The sequence below is a fragment of the Boleophthalmus pectinirostris genome, unplaced genomic scaffold, assembly GCF_026225935.1.
Source record: "Boleophthalmus pectinirostris isolate CB_2022bp ecotype Guang Dong unplaced genomic scaffold, ASM2622593v1 HiC_scaffold_1, whole genome shotgun sequence".
NCBI classification, from domain to species: domain Eukaryota; kingdom Metazoa; phylum Chordata; class Actinopteri; order Gobiiformes; family Gobiidae; genus Boleophthalmus; species Boleophthalmus pectinirostris.
The window spans coordinates 2,307,693-2,328,052 of NW_026570970.1; the positions used below are offsets into that span (position 1 = coordinate 2,307,693).

At 41.2% G+C, this 20,360-nt stretch overlaps 1 protein-coding gene across 1 annotated transcript in view; it reads right to left on the minus strand.

Moving 5' to 3' along the window:
* The window catches only part of LOC110168797 (hyccin 2), a 100,157-nt gene that overhangs the window by 50,138 nt on the left and 29,659 nt on the right, over positions 1-20,360 (minus strand). Inside the window, 2 exon segments of the mRNA XM_055148882.1 lie at positions 390-466; positions 14,727-14,803. Of these exon segments, the coding sequence (XP_055004857.1) occupies positions 390-440 (51 nt within the window). The 5' untranslated portion in view covers positions 441-466; positions 14,727-14,803.

Here is a 20,360-nt window from a genome sequence, read left to right on the forward strand (position 1 = left end):
AGGCTGATGTCTCCTGGACGTCTCCCTCAGGAGGTGTTCATGTCCCACCGGGAGGAGGCCCCGGGGAAGACCCAGGACACACTGGAGGGACGATGTCTCTGGACTGGACTGGGAACACCTCAGGTCCCCCTGGAGGAGCTGGAGGAAGTGTCTGGGGTGAAGGAAGTCTGGGAGTCTCTGTTTAGACTGATGCCCCCAAGACCCAACCCCGGATAAGCGGAAGAAAATGGATGGAGAAGAACTCAGCAACTAAATATTTGTGTGTTTAAATGTGTGTGAATAAAACAAAACTCCAGGTCTGTTTGTGACGAGGAAATCTGGGCCTTTAAACTCGCTCTGTTTCTTGCACGTCGCTGCGCTCTTGTTTTTCTGTTTCTTGAGTGTTTTACCTTGAATTCTGAGAGCCATTCTTCCACCACCCCACGCTCCGAACCCAGCATCTTCCACAGAGACGCCCCCTGGTGGCCTGGAGGACGAAACACACACAAACACAAACACTGCATTAATCACACATCACACAGTAAAAATACAATTAAAGGTGTATTGTGTAACTTTTCTGTGGATGCTTTTCTCCATGGAGCTGTTATTGTTTTGTCTGGAATGTGTCACAGTGTGGCATTAAACCTTTACCTGCGTTACAGGTCAGATCTGTGGAGAGGCGACACCGCTCACAGTCAGAATGTTTGTTTTTCGAGGTATTTTTGAGCTATAAAATCATATGTAATTGAATAAATATAAAGTCAAGCTGTCTAATGTCACACTGCGGAACATTCCAGGCAGAGCAATGACATCTCCGTAGAAATAAGCAGCAAAAAAGTTACACAATGCACCTTTTTTTTTTTTTTTTGTTCTTATTGCCTTGATGCGTCTGGTTCTTGTCGGGACGTCCCACTGGCCAGGACAGATTTTTGGCTTGTTGCCGTGGTAACACAATGTAAGCTCGGGTGTGGGCGTCATTGAATTTTTGATTGAGAGCGTGTCACGAACATGTGCCAAATTTTGTGTATTTACGACAAATAAAATGTTATAGTTCCTTACAAATTTCCCAGGGGGCGCAATTGCACACATTTTCATTTTTTATTTATTTTTTTAGGGTCAGGGTGTCCATCCAGGATTAAAATTTGAGTGAAATCGGCCAAAGTTTGTGTGATTTGTCAGTTTTACCATTGGAATAACGTGGAGAGTTTACGTCGTCGCTATGGCAACGCCGTAAAAAAAAAATATAAAAATCCAGGATGCCAAAACTAAATTTTGCCAAATTTCTGAAAATTTGGAAAAACATTTTTTTTCTCCCAATATTAAATTTAGTTTTAATGTGTAGGGGTGATAATCCACAATTTATTTATTTATTTTTTTCATATTAAATGGTTTTAGGGCAGGGAGTTAAAAATTTCAAAGTTTCCAAAATTAGTGTGCATTTTTTTGTCGCTTCACTGCTCAGAAACCGTAAGACGTGTGTGAAAAATGTGGATAACTTTTGATGTCCCACCTCTTGAGATAATGTGTACCAAATTTGAGCCAGTTTGGATGAACGCCCTCGGAGGAGTTTGTAAAAATATGAAGTTTACAAAAACGCCGAGTCATGCTTAGCAAACTTTAATCCAACATTGCGGCCCCCTGGTGGAGCGCACAGTGTTGGTGTAATAATATTTTTTACTCGTCTTGTCATGATCTACTTGTGTGTCAAATTTCATGATTCTACGTACAATTTGTTTTGGCATCATTCCTATACCCTAATGCAATTTTTTTTCTCTCACGCGCCATTTTATTGATTTTTGGAAAATGGAAATAGCCAAAAGTTAAAGAAGCGTTTAGAAGTTTTAATGTCGCTTCATTCCTACGTTATGGCGAGGGCCCCTGGTCACTACGGGCACATCACTTCCCGTCAGTGCACTTAACGGGGACTCTTAAAGGGACAGTTCAGGTTTTTTGACATGAATCTGTATGGTATCCCTGTCAGCAGTGTCGTGCATCCACACTGACTTTACCTCCTAATGCGTCCGATGAGCCGAGATCCTGGCCGGTTTTGGTGCTGAGGAAAGTAGTTCGACGAGTTGTGCTGAGGACAGAATAATAAAGCGTTTTTCTTCTCAAAAACAATATGTGTTAAAAAGAGTGATACATTCGAACTTAGAGAAAATAGTGCCAAGTGATTATGAGGTCTGACTTTTTAGAGGACGGAGGTTTTGTGGTGCAAATGTGTCACTCTTTTTAGCACATATTGTTTTGAGAAGAAAAACGCTTTATTATTCTGTCCCCAGCACAACTCGCCGAACTACTTTCCTCAGCACCAAAACCGGCCAGGATCTCGGCTCATCGGACGCATTCGGAGGTAAAGTCAGTGTGGATGCACACTGCTGACAGGGACACCGTACAGATTCATGTCAAAAAACCTGAACTATCCCTTTAACATCGCATCGTTTTACCGGACTAATAGGCCCTTCGCCGCCTTCTGCCGCTCGGGCCTAATAACGCAACATCAGCATTACGAGAGGATTTCGACGCAAACGGGACACAAGTACGACTGGGGCGAGCTACACTTCCACGGTCATTCATCAGGAGACGTGTTTTGGTTTATCGTTACGTCTTAAATCAGCAGAATCTTATGCGTCTGCCGCTTTCAGATTCCTCAGAGCCGCTCGTTTGTTTCCTGCAGGCGTCTGTGAGGGAAAAAGGGAACTGTGGCTCTGAGGACAAATGCTGCGACTCAGCTAAATCCAAATCAAGAGGAGGGGGGGGGCTAAAAATAGATCGCCGTCCCCCCCCCCCCAGCGCTCCCAATGTGAGCTCAAGAACGAGGCTATAAAAAGATCTCCTCTGAAGACGGGAGCAGCATCCAGCGTTCGCCCATGACACACTTTTAAAAGGCCTGTTACGTAACGGCGTCCTGGAGCTTTCGCCGGGAATCACGCCGCGCTCCGTTACGACACAACGAGCTCCGCTGACGTCATTAAAGGTCCAACATTACACACAGTGGACACGTGTGAGCCTCAGGTCGTGTTAGAATGTTGTTTCATCGTCAAAAACAGACCTGGAGTTGTGTTTTGTTACACACACACACGTCTGAGTAACATTTTATTATTCGTCTGTCTACATCTCCAAAAGCTCAAAATGTTCTCTTCCACCTTGTGATGTCATGAAGCCGTAGTTTTAACGTTATAATCCGGTGCAATTTATAGTCCAAAAAATACGGTAATTTAGAATGTTGTTCCCTCCTCAAAATAGTTTCATTCACACATGTTGGAGTAACTCATTATTATTAATCCGTCTGAGAAATGTAACAATAACCAAAATATCGTAATATCATATCGTTAAAGTTCTCACAATAATATCGTGAACCATCATAGTAAACAGTGTCGGGGAGTAACAGATTACATGTACCAGAGTAATCAGAGTACAAATGATGAGTAACTGTATTCAGTTACAGTTACTGTTTCAGTGAGTGGTAATTGGATTACAGTTACTTTGTTGAAATAAATGGATTAAACAGAGGGATTTTACTGTTTTCACATTTTGGGCTAAACCAGGACTAAACCCTGAACCAGGACTAAACCAGGTCTTCAAGACTAAACCAGGTTTAACCAAAACTAAACCAGGTCTAAACCAGGTCTTTTAAACCAGGTCCAGGACTAAACCAGACTAAACCAGGACTCAGGACTAAGACTAAACCAGGTCTAAACCAGAACTAAACCAGGCTAAACCAGGACTAAACCAGGACTAAACCAGACTAAACCACTAAACCACTAAACCAGGTCTAAACCAGGACTAAAACCAGGTCTAAACTACATCTAAACCAGGTCTAAACCAGGACTAAACCAGAACTAAACCAGGACTGAACCAGGACTAAACCAGGTCTAAATCAAGACTAAACCAGGTCTAAACCAGAACTAAACCAGGTCTAAACCAGGACAAAACCAGGACTAAACCAGGACTGAACCAGGACTAAACCAGGACTAAACCAGGTCTAAACCAGGTCTAAACCAGGACTAAACCAGGTCTAAACCAGGTCTAAACCAGGTCTAAACCAGGACTAAACCAGGACTAAACCAGGACTAAACCAGGTCTAAATCAGGATTAAACCAGGACTAAACCAGGTCTAAACCAAGACTAAACCAGAACTAAACCAGGACTAAACCAGGACTAAACCAGGTCTAAATCAGGACTAAACCAGGACTAAACCAGGTCTAAACCAGGTCTAAACCAGAACTAAACCAGGTCTAAACCAAGACTAAACCAGAACTAAACCAGGACTAAACCAGGTCTAAATCAAGACTAAACCAGAACTAAACCAGGACTGAACCAGGACTAAATCAAGACTAAACCAGGTCTAAACCAGGTCTAAACCAGGACTGAACCAGGACTAAAACAGGACTAAACCAGGTCTTACCCAGGTCTTAACCAGGACTAAACAAGGACTAAACAAGGTCTAAACCAGGACTAAAACAGGATTTAACAGGACTAAATCCTGCTGTGTGGACGTGTTTCTTCGTTTTCTATCAATAATATTTTTTAATTTGGTTCAGTAAAATCTGGACTTTTTATTTTCTTTTATCAGACAAAACTTCTTAAGTGAAGATTTCCTCGTCTTTGTTTCTCTACAGCAAATCAAGTAATCCAAAGTAATCAGATTACATTACTCACTTTAAGTAATTTAATGGATTACGTTACAAACTACATTCTGGGGTATGTAATCTGTAATCTGTAGGGGATTACATTTTAAAAGTAAACTTCCCAACACTGATAATATATCGAATCACAAGTGTCTTTGTTTAAATGAAGAGTTCTGATGCAGCAATAGCTAAAAAAAAACACAGAGGGAACTACATTTCCCATGATCCTTTGCTCCATTTCAGTGCAAACGACAAGAAGAAATAACAGTTCTAACACTTTTAACTCTTAGTTCTTTGGGTTAAGTCTTGTCAAGGCGTTTTAAGAAGAAAAAGTAGAATATTAACACAATATCTCAATAAATATCGTACCGTGAGATGTATATCGTGAAAATATCGTACAGAGAGATTTGGATATCGTTACACATCTAGTCTGTCTACATCTCCAAAGCTCAAAACTGTTCCACCTTGTGATGTCACGAAGCGATAGTTTTAACGTTTTACCTTTAGTTCAATAGAGATTGGAAATTCCAAGGCTGAAATGATCCAAATGTTTCTAGTGAAGGTGTGTGGAGTTTAAAAACACGGTGGAACAGAGTGTTTTCCATTTGAGAGAAAAACGCGCAACTCCAGGTCTGTTTGTGATTAGGAAACAACATTATAACATGTAAAATGGCTTCATACGGGAGCTTTAAATGACTATGAAGTAAAAAAAATGTGATTGATACTTTGCTGTATCATCACGCTGGGGGTGTTCTACATGTATGTGTATGGTAGGATGTTTATCAGTTACAACGGTGACACAATGCACAAATGGTCTGGTCTTCTTGAGCTAACTGGGATTATTTTTAGGCAGAAAATATATTTAAAACCATAAATTCTGCAAAACGTCTTTCTAATTTAGAGTTTTATTCAGTTTGTTTGTGTAGACGACGTTTTATAAGCCTCTAATATTTCTCATTCGTTCTTAAAGGTTGTATAGAGGATTTTCCAAGGAAGGAGAAATCCAGCGACTGTTTGTCCTTTTTCAAATGTTGCTCCTGCGTGAAACCACCTCCCCTCCCCCCACAGCTCCTACGTAGAAACACCTCCTCCCTCCTCCTCCTTACGCCACAAACAGGTTTGTTTACAGCCGCTGCACATGACTTGTAAACAACTAACTACAGTGTTGGTTAGACAAGACGGAGAAGTGAGGAGCGGGGAGGGAGGGGGGGCGCGGACATTTCGTTCGCGGACGAGAAGTGAGGAGCAGGAGGGACAGGAGCAGGAAAGGGGAGCAGAGAAGGTTGCGCGGAGATTCAGTGCGAATGAACTAACTACAACACGCAGCAGCAGGTGGACTCTTTCTTTGCCTTGAAAATGACGTTTTCAGACATAGGATATCGCTTTCGTGTCCTGAAAAACGTTTGTCTCGCTCTTGGAAATAAAGTACGTTTTCATAATAAGCAGAAGTTTCCTGTCCAGGAGTAATTTGTGGACCAGTGGTTCAGTCTTTAGACCCTTCGTCTGCTTCAGTCGCGCCATCGCTGGAATGAATCTTCAAGAATCACCTTAGTTTGGCTTCGCTGCTTTTCCCCTTGTCTTCTTCTTTCAGTGACCTCAAAAACGGACTTTCTTTTGCGGCGAACTGCTCCTGGATTCTTGTCGCCATCGCAACAAACTTTGTGCGAACTGCGAGGAAGATATAGGTCAAAAAAAGCCGCTAAGAACTGTTGCGTTGCGTTGGTGGAGTAAACAGTCTGTGGACTGTGTGACAGTCGTACGTAAACCACGTACCGGCGGCGCAGGCAAGTCAGTTACACTAGAAACGTAGGGAGTTTGATTGACAGCCTGTCAGCTCACAGATAACGAGGCAGTGTCGTTATCTATTGGCAAATGTTTAGCCCCACCACGTCCAGAGTTGATGAATTTTTATTTTTTTTTTGGTCATCATAATTACAAGGCGACTGCATCTATAATCTATCACTGACAATTTGAAACAAAAAAAAAAAAAAAAAAATCCTCCATACAACCTTTAAGCTTTGAAACTCCTGAGTGTTGAGCCTCGTTCAGGATTACTCACACCGGCATGAATCACTACAAACGCAGCTCTGACGGCGCTAATGGCGAGAGAAAACCGTCACAACGAGGTTAAACGCTCATAAAAACCTGCTTCATGTAGAACGAGTCTCATAAAATCCCTGAAAATCACTGAGGTTCTCCAAGAAAAAGCTGCGCCCGTATCGTCAGCCGTCAGCGCATTTTCATTCATCAAAAAGTCCATCCAGACGTATTTTTATGATTTATCCGAGTCCGGGTCGAGGAGACGGCGGCACGAGCAGGGATGCCTAGACTTCCCTCACCCCAGACACTTCCTCCAGCTCCTCCAAGATGTTCCGAGGTCAGTCAAGAGACACATCCACCGTCAAAAGGTGTTTATTTATAAAAGCTTGACCGTTTTTGCACCAAATTTAAAGCCCAAAATTGATACAGAGAGACGTAGAAATTTCTAAGTAAAACAATTTGACATTTTCTTTTTAAATTGTGAGATTTACATGAGAGTTTTAATGCCAAATAAAAATAATTTAATTCTGAATAAAAATGAATTCCGCTTTTAAAATACCATGTAAACACTTTGGAATTAAACTTGATTCTGAAGTAAGCGAGTAGTTTAATCCGATTTTAATGCCGAATTAATCTGAATTTAGTCCTGGATCAAGTAAACGTTTATTCTTGTTAAAAATAATGTCGGTGCATGCTCGTTGTGTCGCCCTTTGATGCGGCTCCACCAGTTCTGGCTTCGGACTTTCCTCCACGTCTCTTTGGATTAGTGAGCGGGATGTGGGAGTGGGCTGAGGTCAGTTTGTCTTCTTCCTCCTTCTCCGACGCTCTTCCCTCCACCTCCTCAGCTCACAGACGTAAAGCCTGATGAGACGATTCTCCAGCTGCTGCTTCGCAATTATTATCGGAACAACTGCGGGAAAAGTTTGGATCATGTTTGTGTCCGTGGACAAACAGAGACGACAGAAAAGCCGGGAGCAGCTGAAGTGTGTGTTTTCTTCCAGCTGACGTAAATACATTGGCGTCTCTGTCCAATCAGAACCTTCCCCAACCCAGGCTGGTGCCACCTAGTGCCTCCGCTCAATTTCATTTCTCTCCAGCGACTAGATCAGGAATCAGAAAACACTAACCCAGAGGTGTCAAACTCATTTTGGTCCAGGGGCCGTATCCAACCGACTTTGATCCCAAAGTGTCCGGATCAGAAAACTCATGTCATATAAACCACAAAAATAACAATAAGTTCAAATATTTGTGCAGAGAAACACAAATCTATTACAGAAATCTTTTTTAATTGATGAACTCTTTCTTTTACAAAATATTATAATATTATGAACAACCTGAAACTTTAAGAAAAATACAATTTCAACACAAAGTTTTAACATGAACTTGTCTGTAAACAGGAATAAGTCCATTTTTGAGGGTGTCACGGTCAACAGTCAAAACGATCGTCCTTTAAGAGCGTTTGGAAAGAGACAAGTCTTCATTTGTGCTGCTCTGGTGGGAGGGGCCACGTACAGAGACGCTGGAGACGCTGCTGTGATAAACACCACAGAAAATTAACAAGAAAATAGAAAATATAATTCAAATATTTTAGTAGAAAATCAGCCGAGGGCCAGATTAAAGGTCTTGGAGGGCCGGATCTGGCCCCCGGGCCGTATGTTTTACACCCCTGACTTAAGATGACTCGCAAAAACCCCGGAAGTGTGAGTTCGGGCACCAGCCAATCAGCAAAGAGACAGACATTCTGTGTTGACAACAATTCCTGAGATCGAGGATTTAAAGCCGGAACAAAGAGAATATTTGGTGAATTTTATCAAGAGGAAAGACGTTGTTGTTCTTCTTCCTACAGGATTTGGAGTGAGGTCAGACGGTTTCTACAAAGTGAAACCTACGCTTCCCCACGACGTTGAGCGTAATTAAATAAAGGCGATTTTCCATGTAAACCTCAATTTGGAATGATTATTTTCATGTGAACTCGAAGGAGAGTATTTTAATTCCGAACAATAAATTCGGAATTAAAAAACATTATGTAAACGTGGACATTTTCTCTTTAAACGCTTCTGTAATTATAAAGTATTTTGCGAAAACAACTTCAGCTTCACCAGCATCACCAAACAGAAGTGCAACCTCTTCCAGACAGACATGAAAGAGACTCGTGAGAGCGACTGGTGAAGGGCTCAGCTGCTGCTCACCGCACACAGGGTCTGAGTTGACAGGATTAGGGATTAGCTGTGAGCACATTTCAAAGAGGAGGATAGACGTAGACAGACAGAACACCGGAGCCGTCACAGGCCGGGGGGCTTCTGCACTCACGTTCTTCAACACACAAAAGCTCCTGTCGTGTTTCTGCATCCGCGTGTGACGTTTGGATCTGAGCCGAGACGAGTGTGTTTTAATTCAGCCTCATTTACACCGAAATAAAACCCTCAGGATCATGTGTCGCGGGTTAATATGAAGATTTTAAGACCAAAATGACGAGGCTCACAGCAGCAGATACAAAGAGAAGAGCGATTTTTAAATGTAAAGTCAACAGGAAACTGTGTCTATATACAGCACAGAAACATTTGTGGCCGAAACTGAAACCAAAGAAAAATTTAACACTTGGCCGAACACTGAAACCAAATATCAAATGCGGTTGTTAAGTTTTTCACTATTTTTTTAGTATCGCATGAACAACCTAGACCAGGGGTGTCAAACATCCGGCCCTGCAAGACCTTTAATCTGGCCCTCGGCTGATTTTCTACTAAAATATTTTAATGATATTTTCTATTAAAATCTTGTTAATTTTCTGTGGTGTTTATCACAGCAGCGTCTCCAGCGTCTCTGTACGTGGCCCCTCCCACCAGAGCAGCACAAATGAAGACTTGTCTCTTTCCAAACGCTCTTAAAGGACGATCGTTTTGACTGTTGACCGTGACACCCTCATCAGAAAAATGTCCAACATGAGAAAAGTGGAGCCGAGTGCAGGATTTTACAACAAAAATGGACTTATTCCTGTTTACAGACAAGTTCATGTTAAAACTTTGTGTTGAAATTATATTTTTCTTAAAGTTTCAGGTTGTTCATAATATTATAATATTTTGTAAAAGAAAGAGTTCATCAATTAAAAAAGATTTCTGTAATAGATTTGTGTTTCTCTGCACAAATATTTGAACTTATTGTTATTTTTGGGGTTTATATGACATGAGTTTTCTGATCCAGACACTTTGGATCAAAGTCGGTTGGACACGACCCCCGGAACAAAATGAGTTTGACTCTCCTGAGCTAGAATACATTTTTAGGCATGTTTTTAAAAGAAAGTAAATGTTTAATTTAATATTCTTTAAATATTCCAGTAGCCTTTCCAGGAAGTTTATCAGTAAGTTTTTTATTCATATTATTCTAGTCCTTCAAAAAAACGTAATTGCATTAAAGTGAATAAACCCACAACAAATGAATTATTGTCCTTTTGGCACAAGTCTGCTCAGCCACAGGAGACAGGCTCAAAATGTAAACAGAAGGCTCAAGTAAATGTCAATAGGCATTTACATAAACCTCAGACACTCAGAATGCACTCACACTAGGACTTCAGGCCTGCGCACAAACACAGAGCGCCTCTAAAGCGCCGCACGTTTGTCCAGTGTGAGCGCAAACCATCCACACCAGGCACGGACGGACTGGGAGTTTGGTCCGACTGAAGGAGATGGGCCAAATCACAGCACAGAGCTCAAACTAAACTCCACTCTGAAACTGCTCTAAAAACACAGTCAATCCACCTCACCATTAATAAAGACAGTGACAGAAGTTTATCTGCTCCTCGCTGTTTTTATCTCCACAAACTCACAGAGGAAAGTGCATCATAAAAGGACTCACATCTGTCTCACTATTTTATACATATTTCTGCCGCTGGACTTTTTTTCTCTGCTAAAGCGATATGTAAACAAAAAGCACCGTGTGATGACGTCACCGGCCATGCCTCGGATCAGTTTGTGCAGGCGTGAGAGCAGAACGTTAGTCTGATTCATCAGCTGGTTTCACTTTGTGGAAACCGTGTGACCTCGCAGCACTAGGATTCATTCGCTCGACAGTAGGCGGGTACTTTTTTTTTATTTAACCAATCGCTGCTGTTCGTATGTAATCCTGTAGGAAGAAGGACAATACCGTCTTTCCCCTTGATAAAATTCACCAAACATTCTCCTTGTTCTGGCTTTAAATCCTCGATTTTCGAGAATTGTTGACAGCACAGAATGTCTGATTCTTCGCTGACTGGCTGGTGCCCGAACTCGCACTTTCGGGGTTCTTGCAAATCATCTATTGTATTTTGATTCCTGACCTAGTCACTGGAGAGAAATTAAATTGAGTGGAGACACTAGGTGGCCCCAGACTGGCTAACAGAACGTGAGTGCACACTAAAATATTTCCACACTGCCGACATTTTAAAGAAGGCGCCAGATCACCGCGTCACTGCACGTTGTTTGATTGCGTCATTGCATCACACGCCACTATTCGGCCTGACTTTTAACTCACTCCACCAAAAGTCGAATGTGTGTTGTTGTTTTTTTGCAATACTCGGACAAAGATGTTCAGTTATCGAATATTCAGTGCATCTCTAACACACCGTCTGTGGTCAAATTAAATTCTCCTCCTCGTACAAATGATGGTGAAGTTCATCCGTCGCACCTGTCCAGCCTCAACCACAAGCTTTAAAAAAAACTTCACAAAGACAAGTGGATCATCTCAAGTTTGGACGGAAGTTTTTCACGCTCTGTCGTCCAGTTCCAGAACCTCATGGATTCGAACAGAACGTAGAAGGAACGGGCTGCTCAGGGAAGAAAAAGAGGAGGTTCAGATACAAGAACCACACACAAAGGATGTAAAAATAACCGAAATATCGTGAGATTGTATCGTCAAAACTGTCAATAATACCGTGGCCTGTCACTATATATCGCATTACAAGGTCCTAAAGTATAGTATAAAAGTATCACAAAAAGAGGGGACTACATAGACCATGATTCTTTGCTTCATTTCAGTGCAAACTACAGCTATGTGTATGTGCTGTGACTCCAGTGTGAACATTAAACGGCCCAAAAGTGTCCCACATGTGACACTGGAGACACGACGACGTCAACCGCAGCGAGCGTCTCTGTGTTTACACAAGTTGAACAAACATGGACGCAGCATCGAGCACCTGGAGATTTTAAAGTTCCTCTCGTACCGGAGCCACAACATGAACAACTGACTTGTTTTAAGGAGGAGATTGAGAAGGAGAAGGACCAGGTTTTTGGTGGTGGTGTTTTGTGGTGAGTGGAGATGTGCTTCACTTCAGTCACATGGATCATTAACAATTTTCTCCTACTTCAGCGCAGAATAGTGACGTTTGTGTCTTGTTGATGACGTGTAGGTGGATGAATGTGACCTGACTGTTCACACTGAAGTCACATGTTAAAGATCAGATATGGATCAGGTTCAGGAGCACAGATCCAAGTGTCCTGGGTCATGTTTGAAAAAATCTGATCTGTGTGGTTCAGACTGACATTAAAAGATCAGATACAGGAACATAGAGACCAAAAACTCGGATTTGGGTCACTTCAGGCTGCAGTGTGAACACAGCCGACATGATAAAATAGCTTAACTCTTTATATTATGAAAGTAAAGATTCACACTGAAGTCTTTTCGAGGCATTTTAAAAGAGAAAAGGATCACAGTCACACTGCCAGATTCTTCAAAATATCGTACAAATGCACATCTGATCAAAAATCTCAACATTAAGTGCACAAGAATCAAAATGAAATCAAAACTGTGACGTGGGACTGAGAGAAAATTGAAATGAGACGTGCTGAGATGTGACCCGCCCTGACGGAGCAGAGGGTGACGGAGAACGTGACGGAGAACGTGACGGAGAACGGGACGGAGAACGTGACGGGGAACGTGACGGAGAACGGGACGGAGACCGGGACGGGGAACGTGACGGAGAACGGGACGGAGAACGTGACGGAGAACGGGACGGAGAACGTGACGGAGAACGGTCCTGACGCTCGACTAAGACCCGGTCTTATATCAGAGCTCCGCGCGAGCCGCTGACTCATGGTTTTCCCGCCGCCCGTCAGAACCGTCGGAGATGGACAGAGCGAAGGAGGATCTCACGTCCGTCGCCATGGAGACTGCGGGCCGGTCACTTCAGGCCAATATCTCACGCTCGTCTTGTGTTTAGGAATTTAGACCAGGGAACAATGGAGCCGATGTCAGAACTGTGGCCTCAAAGGGCGTCTGGGGTTTTGGCAGAATTTAACCAGTGCAGAGTTTTGGAAAATGATCTTTTAAGTTAATAATAATAGTATAGGCAAATTAATTTTACCACTATTAATCCGGGGCCTAAATGAAAATCAAAACTAAACTAAACTATTTGAACTCGTTTGACTGAAAAGATTTGATCAGAGTTTGTCAGAGTCTGGGTCAGTAAGTAATGTTCAGAGTTTATGTGTCAGGCCCGTTTCTTTCAATAAAAGTGAATCAAACATGATACTTTGCAGTATCATAGTACTTAGGTCAGGCATGTCCAAACTACGGCTCTGACAAATTTTTCTTGGCCCTCAGGCTTCCAAATGACTTTACATCAATTAAAAATCAACTTTTCACTGCAAGTTTTTTGAAAATCTACCATGGTAAAGCTCATATTTAATATTTAATTTGTATTTTTAAGGATCTGAGCGTGAATAAAGATGGTTCATTCTAACGAGTTTAAACATGCACGTATTTCAATTATTCACTGTACTGAGCTCCAGTCCACGGCCCTCGATCGTCCCTCTGCTTCTTCTGTGTTTAGAGATGTGGCCCTTGATGAAAAAAGTTCGGCCGCCCCTGTGTTAGATAGAGGCACTGCTCTGTCTGAAGCTCTGTTTTAACCTCAGCCTTGTTTTCACATCATTTCACCAAAGAGAATTTAGTTGGAAGTCAGAGGTTACACTCGTCTTTTTCTTTGCTTACCATCAATAATACGGCCCAGGGGGATTTCAAAAGTGAACATAGTGTGAACATCGAGTGTTCAAGCTTCTATAGGCGAGGTTCATTGTTGACAAAAGCGTGCGTTTCATGCTGGGAATTATTTTGGTCGGCGGCAAGAAACACTAATTCGACATGACAGACGGAGCGAGAAAGCACGTAAAGGGTATTGATCCCGGTTATTTATCCACTCTAACGGCAGACGACCCAAGACCATTTGACCAGAAATTGGTCATAAACATCGACGGACGACAAATCACCCTTTTCAACCCCGACAGAGTCTGGACCAAACCACATTTCTGGTCAGAATCTCCAACTCCCTGGACAAATATTCACTTGGGCGACATCCACAATGACTTGGTGGAAACTCCTGGGCCGTTCACAGCAGAAAAGATGAAAACCTCCAAGAGTCTGGATGTGTTGTTGAACTTGTTGAGTCCACGGTTTGTTAGGATCTTCTACGTTTGCTCTGCGGATGTTTGAAAGTCGTTTAATTCACCGTTAGTGGTTCTTTTCACTCAGAATACGAAAAAGACATTTTCCTTCTTCCGTGTTTCTATTCGTGCGTCTGATAATGCAGCAGGAATTTACCATTATCAGGGAGAAATACGCGAGGTTACACACTGTGTTTGACGCTACCGTGTTTCTCGCCTCCGACTGAAATATTTCCCAGCAGCAACGCGGGATTTTAATAACAATGACGTCAGCTGAAACTCGCCTATAGGAGGAGGTTCATAAAGTGTAGTGAGACTATGAAGGCCAGTAGACACCAGGATAACGGTGCCAGCGGTGTGCCAGGGGAAGCTCATGGTGTAAATATGACTTTAGTCGCTTTAGTTGATGTTAGAAACGTACGTGGAGGATGAATGACTTACATTCTCTTTACGTTGATAACAGGCTCTTGAAAATGTGCTTAAATCCATCCAATTAGTTTTCAAATGACCTAAAACGTTTTGGGCAGTGTTTTACACATGAGCAACTGCTGAACATTCCACCAAAGACATACATACAGAACAACCCAGCATGTATCTTTCAGTCCTGCTTTGACTGAGTCCAGATCGTGAAATGTGTGTAGACGAGTCCGTCCGGCGCAGGACTCACCTCAGGGTCAGAAGTCAGATCTCCAGTGGGAGGGGCCCAGGACTCTCCACTCCGGCACACATCTGTCTCAGCTTCACCTGAACACACACACACACACACACACACTTATATGGATTACTGTATTTTTCGGATGCATAATAAGGCGCAATATGAATAATGTTGAATTCTCTCGTCTGTTTTCATACATAAGTCACACAGGAGCATGAAGTGAAACAAACAGACGACACTTGAGTCCTGATCCTTAGTCCAGGCGTCCTCGATCCATCAACAGATCGTGGTGTAATTCGCCCGGCCTTGTCTCTCTGTCTTGGTGAATGTGTTTTATGAATGTGAATGTGGGTGGATCATTTAAGTTTGTTTTTTTTATTTCCTACAAGGACGACTCAAATACACACTGAGTAATAATGTGTTTAATGCAGCTTTGACACATTTGTTTACGTTTTACATAAACTAAACTTAAAACCACATGACTCATTTGCATAAACTATAAGCTCTGAAAAAAAAACAGCTCACTCCTTGTGCGCTGTTGCGGTTCAGCTTCTGTTGGACTCAGGAATTCTCCAATAATCCATCAAGTGGTGTGGCTTTGTAGTTTACCAAAGTCATACTAAAACATTCTGACAGATTTTTGAGCGCCGTGTACGACAGAAAATCAGTTCGAGGTCAGAAACACAATTAGAATTAATACATAAGGGTTCGGTCAAGTGGTAACGGAGGGAAACGGGCAGATTTTTGACATTCAAATGTCTCTTATTCAGAAACTAGAGGAACTATTGAAATAAGTAAAGTATCAGAATGTAGGAAAGAGTTACACTCCAACAGGGTCAAGTTAAACCTGTGAGATTCTTTCAAGTTCAAGACAAAAAATTTAAAAACTCATGTCGGTAACGGAGGGAATGAAATATGCAGCACTTTTTGGTCAATAAATCCAAACAGTGATAACTCTTGGTTCTCACTTCCATATCCTTAACAAACTGGTTTGAATATTTGCTTCATATAGTTTTCTACCATATGGTACAAGATTAGGTTGAAAAACCTCTGACTTTTTGACTCATGAGATTTTTTATTAAGAAAGTTCATGGTAACGGAGGGAAAAGTAACGGAGGGAAAATTGTACAAACAAGTAGAAGGTGCAGGATTTTACATCATTTGTCACTTTTTTCTTCTGAAAACTTTAATATTACTTCAAAATGAAAGGAAACTATTTCTATAAAATATGTCAGTCCTTCCAAGAACATTTTTATCATTTTCAATAATTATTATTTTTTTTTTTATTCATGTCCCTTCATCAACAGTTCAAAGATGGAATAACACAAGATATGATGAAATACAAACATTTATTTACATGATTTTGCAGGTCTTTGAAATTTGGGAAATAATTTTTGTTCCATGTTTCATACATGGTCTGTTGAACCAAAAATGGTACAAAAAAAAGGTCAACAGTTTGATAAACTAGAGTACATATGTATCTGTTCAATACATTTTTATATCAGATGCATTAACTTTTTGGTCTTGTTGTTTACTTCTGCTTGACCCGGGACCAGAAGACGTGCGGATTATAAGACGCAAGGTTGATTTTTGAAAAAATGTAAGGATCCTGGTGTTTTTATTTCACTATTTTGTCCATAAATTATTTCCTTTTCCTTCTCATGACCATCGTGACGTCACTCTCCCTCGATCCACGTCTTTATTTTTTAGTCTGTGATCCGGACTCGGACTCGGACTCTGTGGTCTCAGTGTGGAGCTCATGAGACCTGCAGGACCACAACAGCCGACTTTCCTCACAGGAACAGTGTCCGGAGCCGAGGGAGAGGAGACGCCTGCCCATCCTGTTTACAGCACATCAAACACACCAGCACAATGTCTCACACACACACACACACACACAGGCGCGCGCACATACACACACACACACACACACACACACACACCATTCAGCAGCACACAAGAGCTCAGGTTTCAATTCAAGATTAAAGCTCTATTATGTATTATTCAGGCTTTTGCTTTGGACACTTTCAGCTTTCAGGACTTTAGCTCTTTTCTGCTCAAATGAAAAAACAAAACCTGAGTCCGTAAAACGTTTAATTTTAAAGAGAAATGAAATGGGAGTAAATTAAGGATGAAGAAAAAACACACTCAGTCACAGCAGCCAGAAAAGACAAAGCTGTTTTAAACTTCATTTACAAAGAGAATCCAACATTTAAAAAGTAAATTATGAATAAAAATGCTGCCTCCAGGGGCCACTGCACTCAAGTACTATGTGACATCACACAGGACTGACCACTGACGCGTGTTTCTGTACAAGGGTCGGTGACGTGACGTTGGGATTTTTGTGTCCAGAAGCCACAATTTTCGTTATACTTTTATACATTAATAACTAGTTTAAATTGATTTGTTTTATATCAGTTTAGTTGTACCAAAACACATTTAGATGAAGAAACCAAATTTGAAAGAAAATTACAGGTCAGGGGTCACCAAACATTTTTCTCTGGGAGCCACGTTATGACTCCTGACTGTGATGGGGTCTGAGGTCGGGTCGTTCTTTAAAAACACCACACTTTCTTTACATATCAGACAAACTGCACGCTCCAATACTGAACAAAAAAAAGAATCGGTCACTCACTGTTCTTTGAAAACGCGACACTCAAGTTTTCGTGCTTTAACACAAGACATTTTTCTGTCCTTACCTGCACTACAGATCTACAGAACTCTGTGCGTCGACTGTCACTGTTCGATCAGAAGTTTGTCAGGTGATGAAAATTTGGCCACAAATGTAAATATGTCATATAATTAATTAAATATAAATATATATACTTCTCATAAATATCATTTTTTAATAGAAAAAAAATCAACAAAATACAAGATGCACACATGTTATTATTTGTCTAAAAGTAATTTAATGATAACTTTTGAGGATTGTCTCATAGGGCCAGTTCAGGTGTTGGGGGGGGGCTGAGGGCCATCAAAGGGGCGTGGAGGACCAGAGTCGGCCTGCGGGCCTTAGTTTTATGGCCCCGTTATAGGTTTATCAAAATGTCATTGGGTCACACATAGAATCAGTGATAACATTTGTTTGCAAAAATGATAAAAACTGACAAAATATTTTAGTCTTTCTATGAAAAAAAAAAAAAAAAGGTACCACAGTCAAGGGTTATTCTTCAAAACTTTAAGAAAACATTAAGAAAAAAAAAAAAAGTTTTAATGGTCTACTGTTTATTTGTAGATCTCAGTTTGTGTTTTTCATCATTTTCAATAATATAAGTTATTTTAAATTTAATTTTAACAGTGACATTTTAACAGTATGTTGCACCACATGACATTTTTAAGACGCCCCAGGATTTAAATGCAGAAAAATGTTTTTAATCAATGTTTAGGTTTTTTTTTTTTTTTTTTTTTTTTTTTAAATAGAGGCAAATTATAAAATATAGACTTAAATATACCAGAAAATCTACACATTTTGCTGTTGTTATATTTCCATTTTTTGAGCATTTTAAAACTGCAGAATGTCACAGACTCAAACACGTCGCTCCCTGTGAGACCGAGTTCACACGTGAGTACAGTTTTGCACACTTCCCCAGGTGCTGTGTGTGCGTGGGGCCCCTGTCCTCTGCACACTGCCCTGACACACTCGCTCCAGGCTCCACTAATCAGGCTCAGATGACGGAGCAGGACGACGCTAATCCTGAAGCTCTGCTCTGTGTAAACACAACACGACATGACAACAGCGGATCAGCTGGAAACAAAACCAGAGCTGCACCACTCACCACCACCCAAACCGACAATCCCTGAGATATGACGCTAACTGGAAGCACCGCTCTGTCTGACGCTGTTACGACTCTAGTTACGACTTTAATCTGATCTTTATTTTAAAATAATGTGACTAGAAAGAGCTCAGACTGACATGGAAATACAAGATAAATTACAAAATTAAATTAAACACAAGATCAATTATATACACAGGAAATGTCTGCTCCTGCTCTCATCTGATCAAATGCATCTCCACAAAAAGTGCAACTTATATGTTTTTTTCTTCCTCATTACGCATTTTTTGGCCGTGTTACAACCCGGCTCTGCAACGGAAAAGGAGGAAGTAACAAAAAAACAAGATGGAAAATGGAATAAATTGAATAATGTTTAATTAACAGGGGTGTAAAAGGACAAAAGATTAAAATATACAGAAAACTAGAAAAGCAGTCAGAGAGCGCAGACCTTCGCCAAGGACTACCCCCATTTTTTATATAAACTGCAATAAAATCAGTCTCCTGGATCAGATCCGGATCAGCCTTTGGAATATGAAAGAGGATCCCATTGTCCATCCCTGAGTCAAATTTCATGGGGTTTGGTCAATAATTAACCCAGATATTGAGAAACAAACTTTTTGGCCCCATTTACCACAATGTTAACTAAAATTTCAAAGTGATCCAGAATCCAGGATTTCTTCCGGATCAGCCCCAAAATGAAGTCAGTTCTTCCTTTTCACATTTCCAACAAATCCTGAAAATTTCATCAAAATCGGTCCATAACTTTTTGAGTTATGTTGCTAAAAGGCAAACAAACAAACAAACAAACAGACAAACAAACAAACAAACAAACAAACGCCGGCAAAAACATAAAATCCTTGGCGGAGGTAATAACCTAAACTAAGAAACAGAACAACAGAATAAACTGAGTTTTGTGCCACGCAGGGGTCACACAGACTTACACAAAACAAGTGGTTAACAAAGGGACACACACTAAACTAAAACACAAGTTCCCCAAATTAAACCACATAAACCCACAAACAGAATCGAGTGACCAAATCAAAAAAGGCACAAAACAGAACTACACACTAGTGATGTTGTGCGACGTGCCGAGGCTTCGAAGCCTGTGTTGAGTAATGAAGGGGATGTTTCCGTGAAGCGCATATCGAGGCTCGCTTCATTTGGGGGAGGAGCCAAAATGTTGACATCTGAAGCCTCGCTGCCCGGCTCGACCACGTGACCGATTCAGGAAGTGGTTCGCAGATTTGGCGCAATTCGAAACATAAGGGCCAGAGAAATGCAACGGATTCACCCAAAATATTTTTTGGTTTTGAGTTATTGGGAGTTTGGTACATTCTATTGGAGATTTTTTTTTTTTTTTTTGCCATGGAGTCAGCAAGTGGCTTTTCTCTGCATGCCTGCTTCATCTGTGCGCTGTGATAGGTTGTTTTTTTTAGGGTTAGGGTTAGAAATGGATATTTTGAAATAAAAATGAATAAAATTACCCTACTTTGCCGTCCTTATTGTGGCATAAGCACAGACAGAGTAACACACAGTAGTAACACAAACACAGTCACATTACATCCCCGTCTTCAATTTGTTCCTACTTCTTCTTTTAACCCGACCGTTATATCATGAACACAGACTCCAGGTTAATAAATTCACACTTTGTATGTTGATTTCACAAACATTCAAATATTTAATCCTTCATTTGTTCAGTATAAATCTTTCCATCAGAACCTTGATGATCATGTTGATTGTTTTATTTTCACTCTGTCTGTAATACATTTTTTGGTCACTTGATGGCGCAGTGGAGCAAATGAAGCACCTCGAAGCATCGGCTCAAGAGTCGAGCAAACGGACGGAAGGCTTCAGAGCTTCATGTGGCTTCATC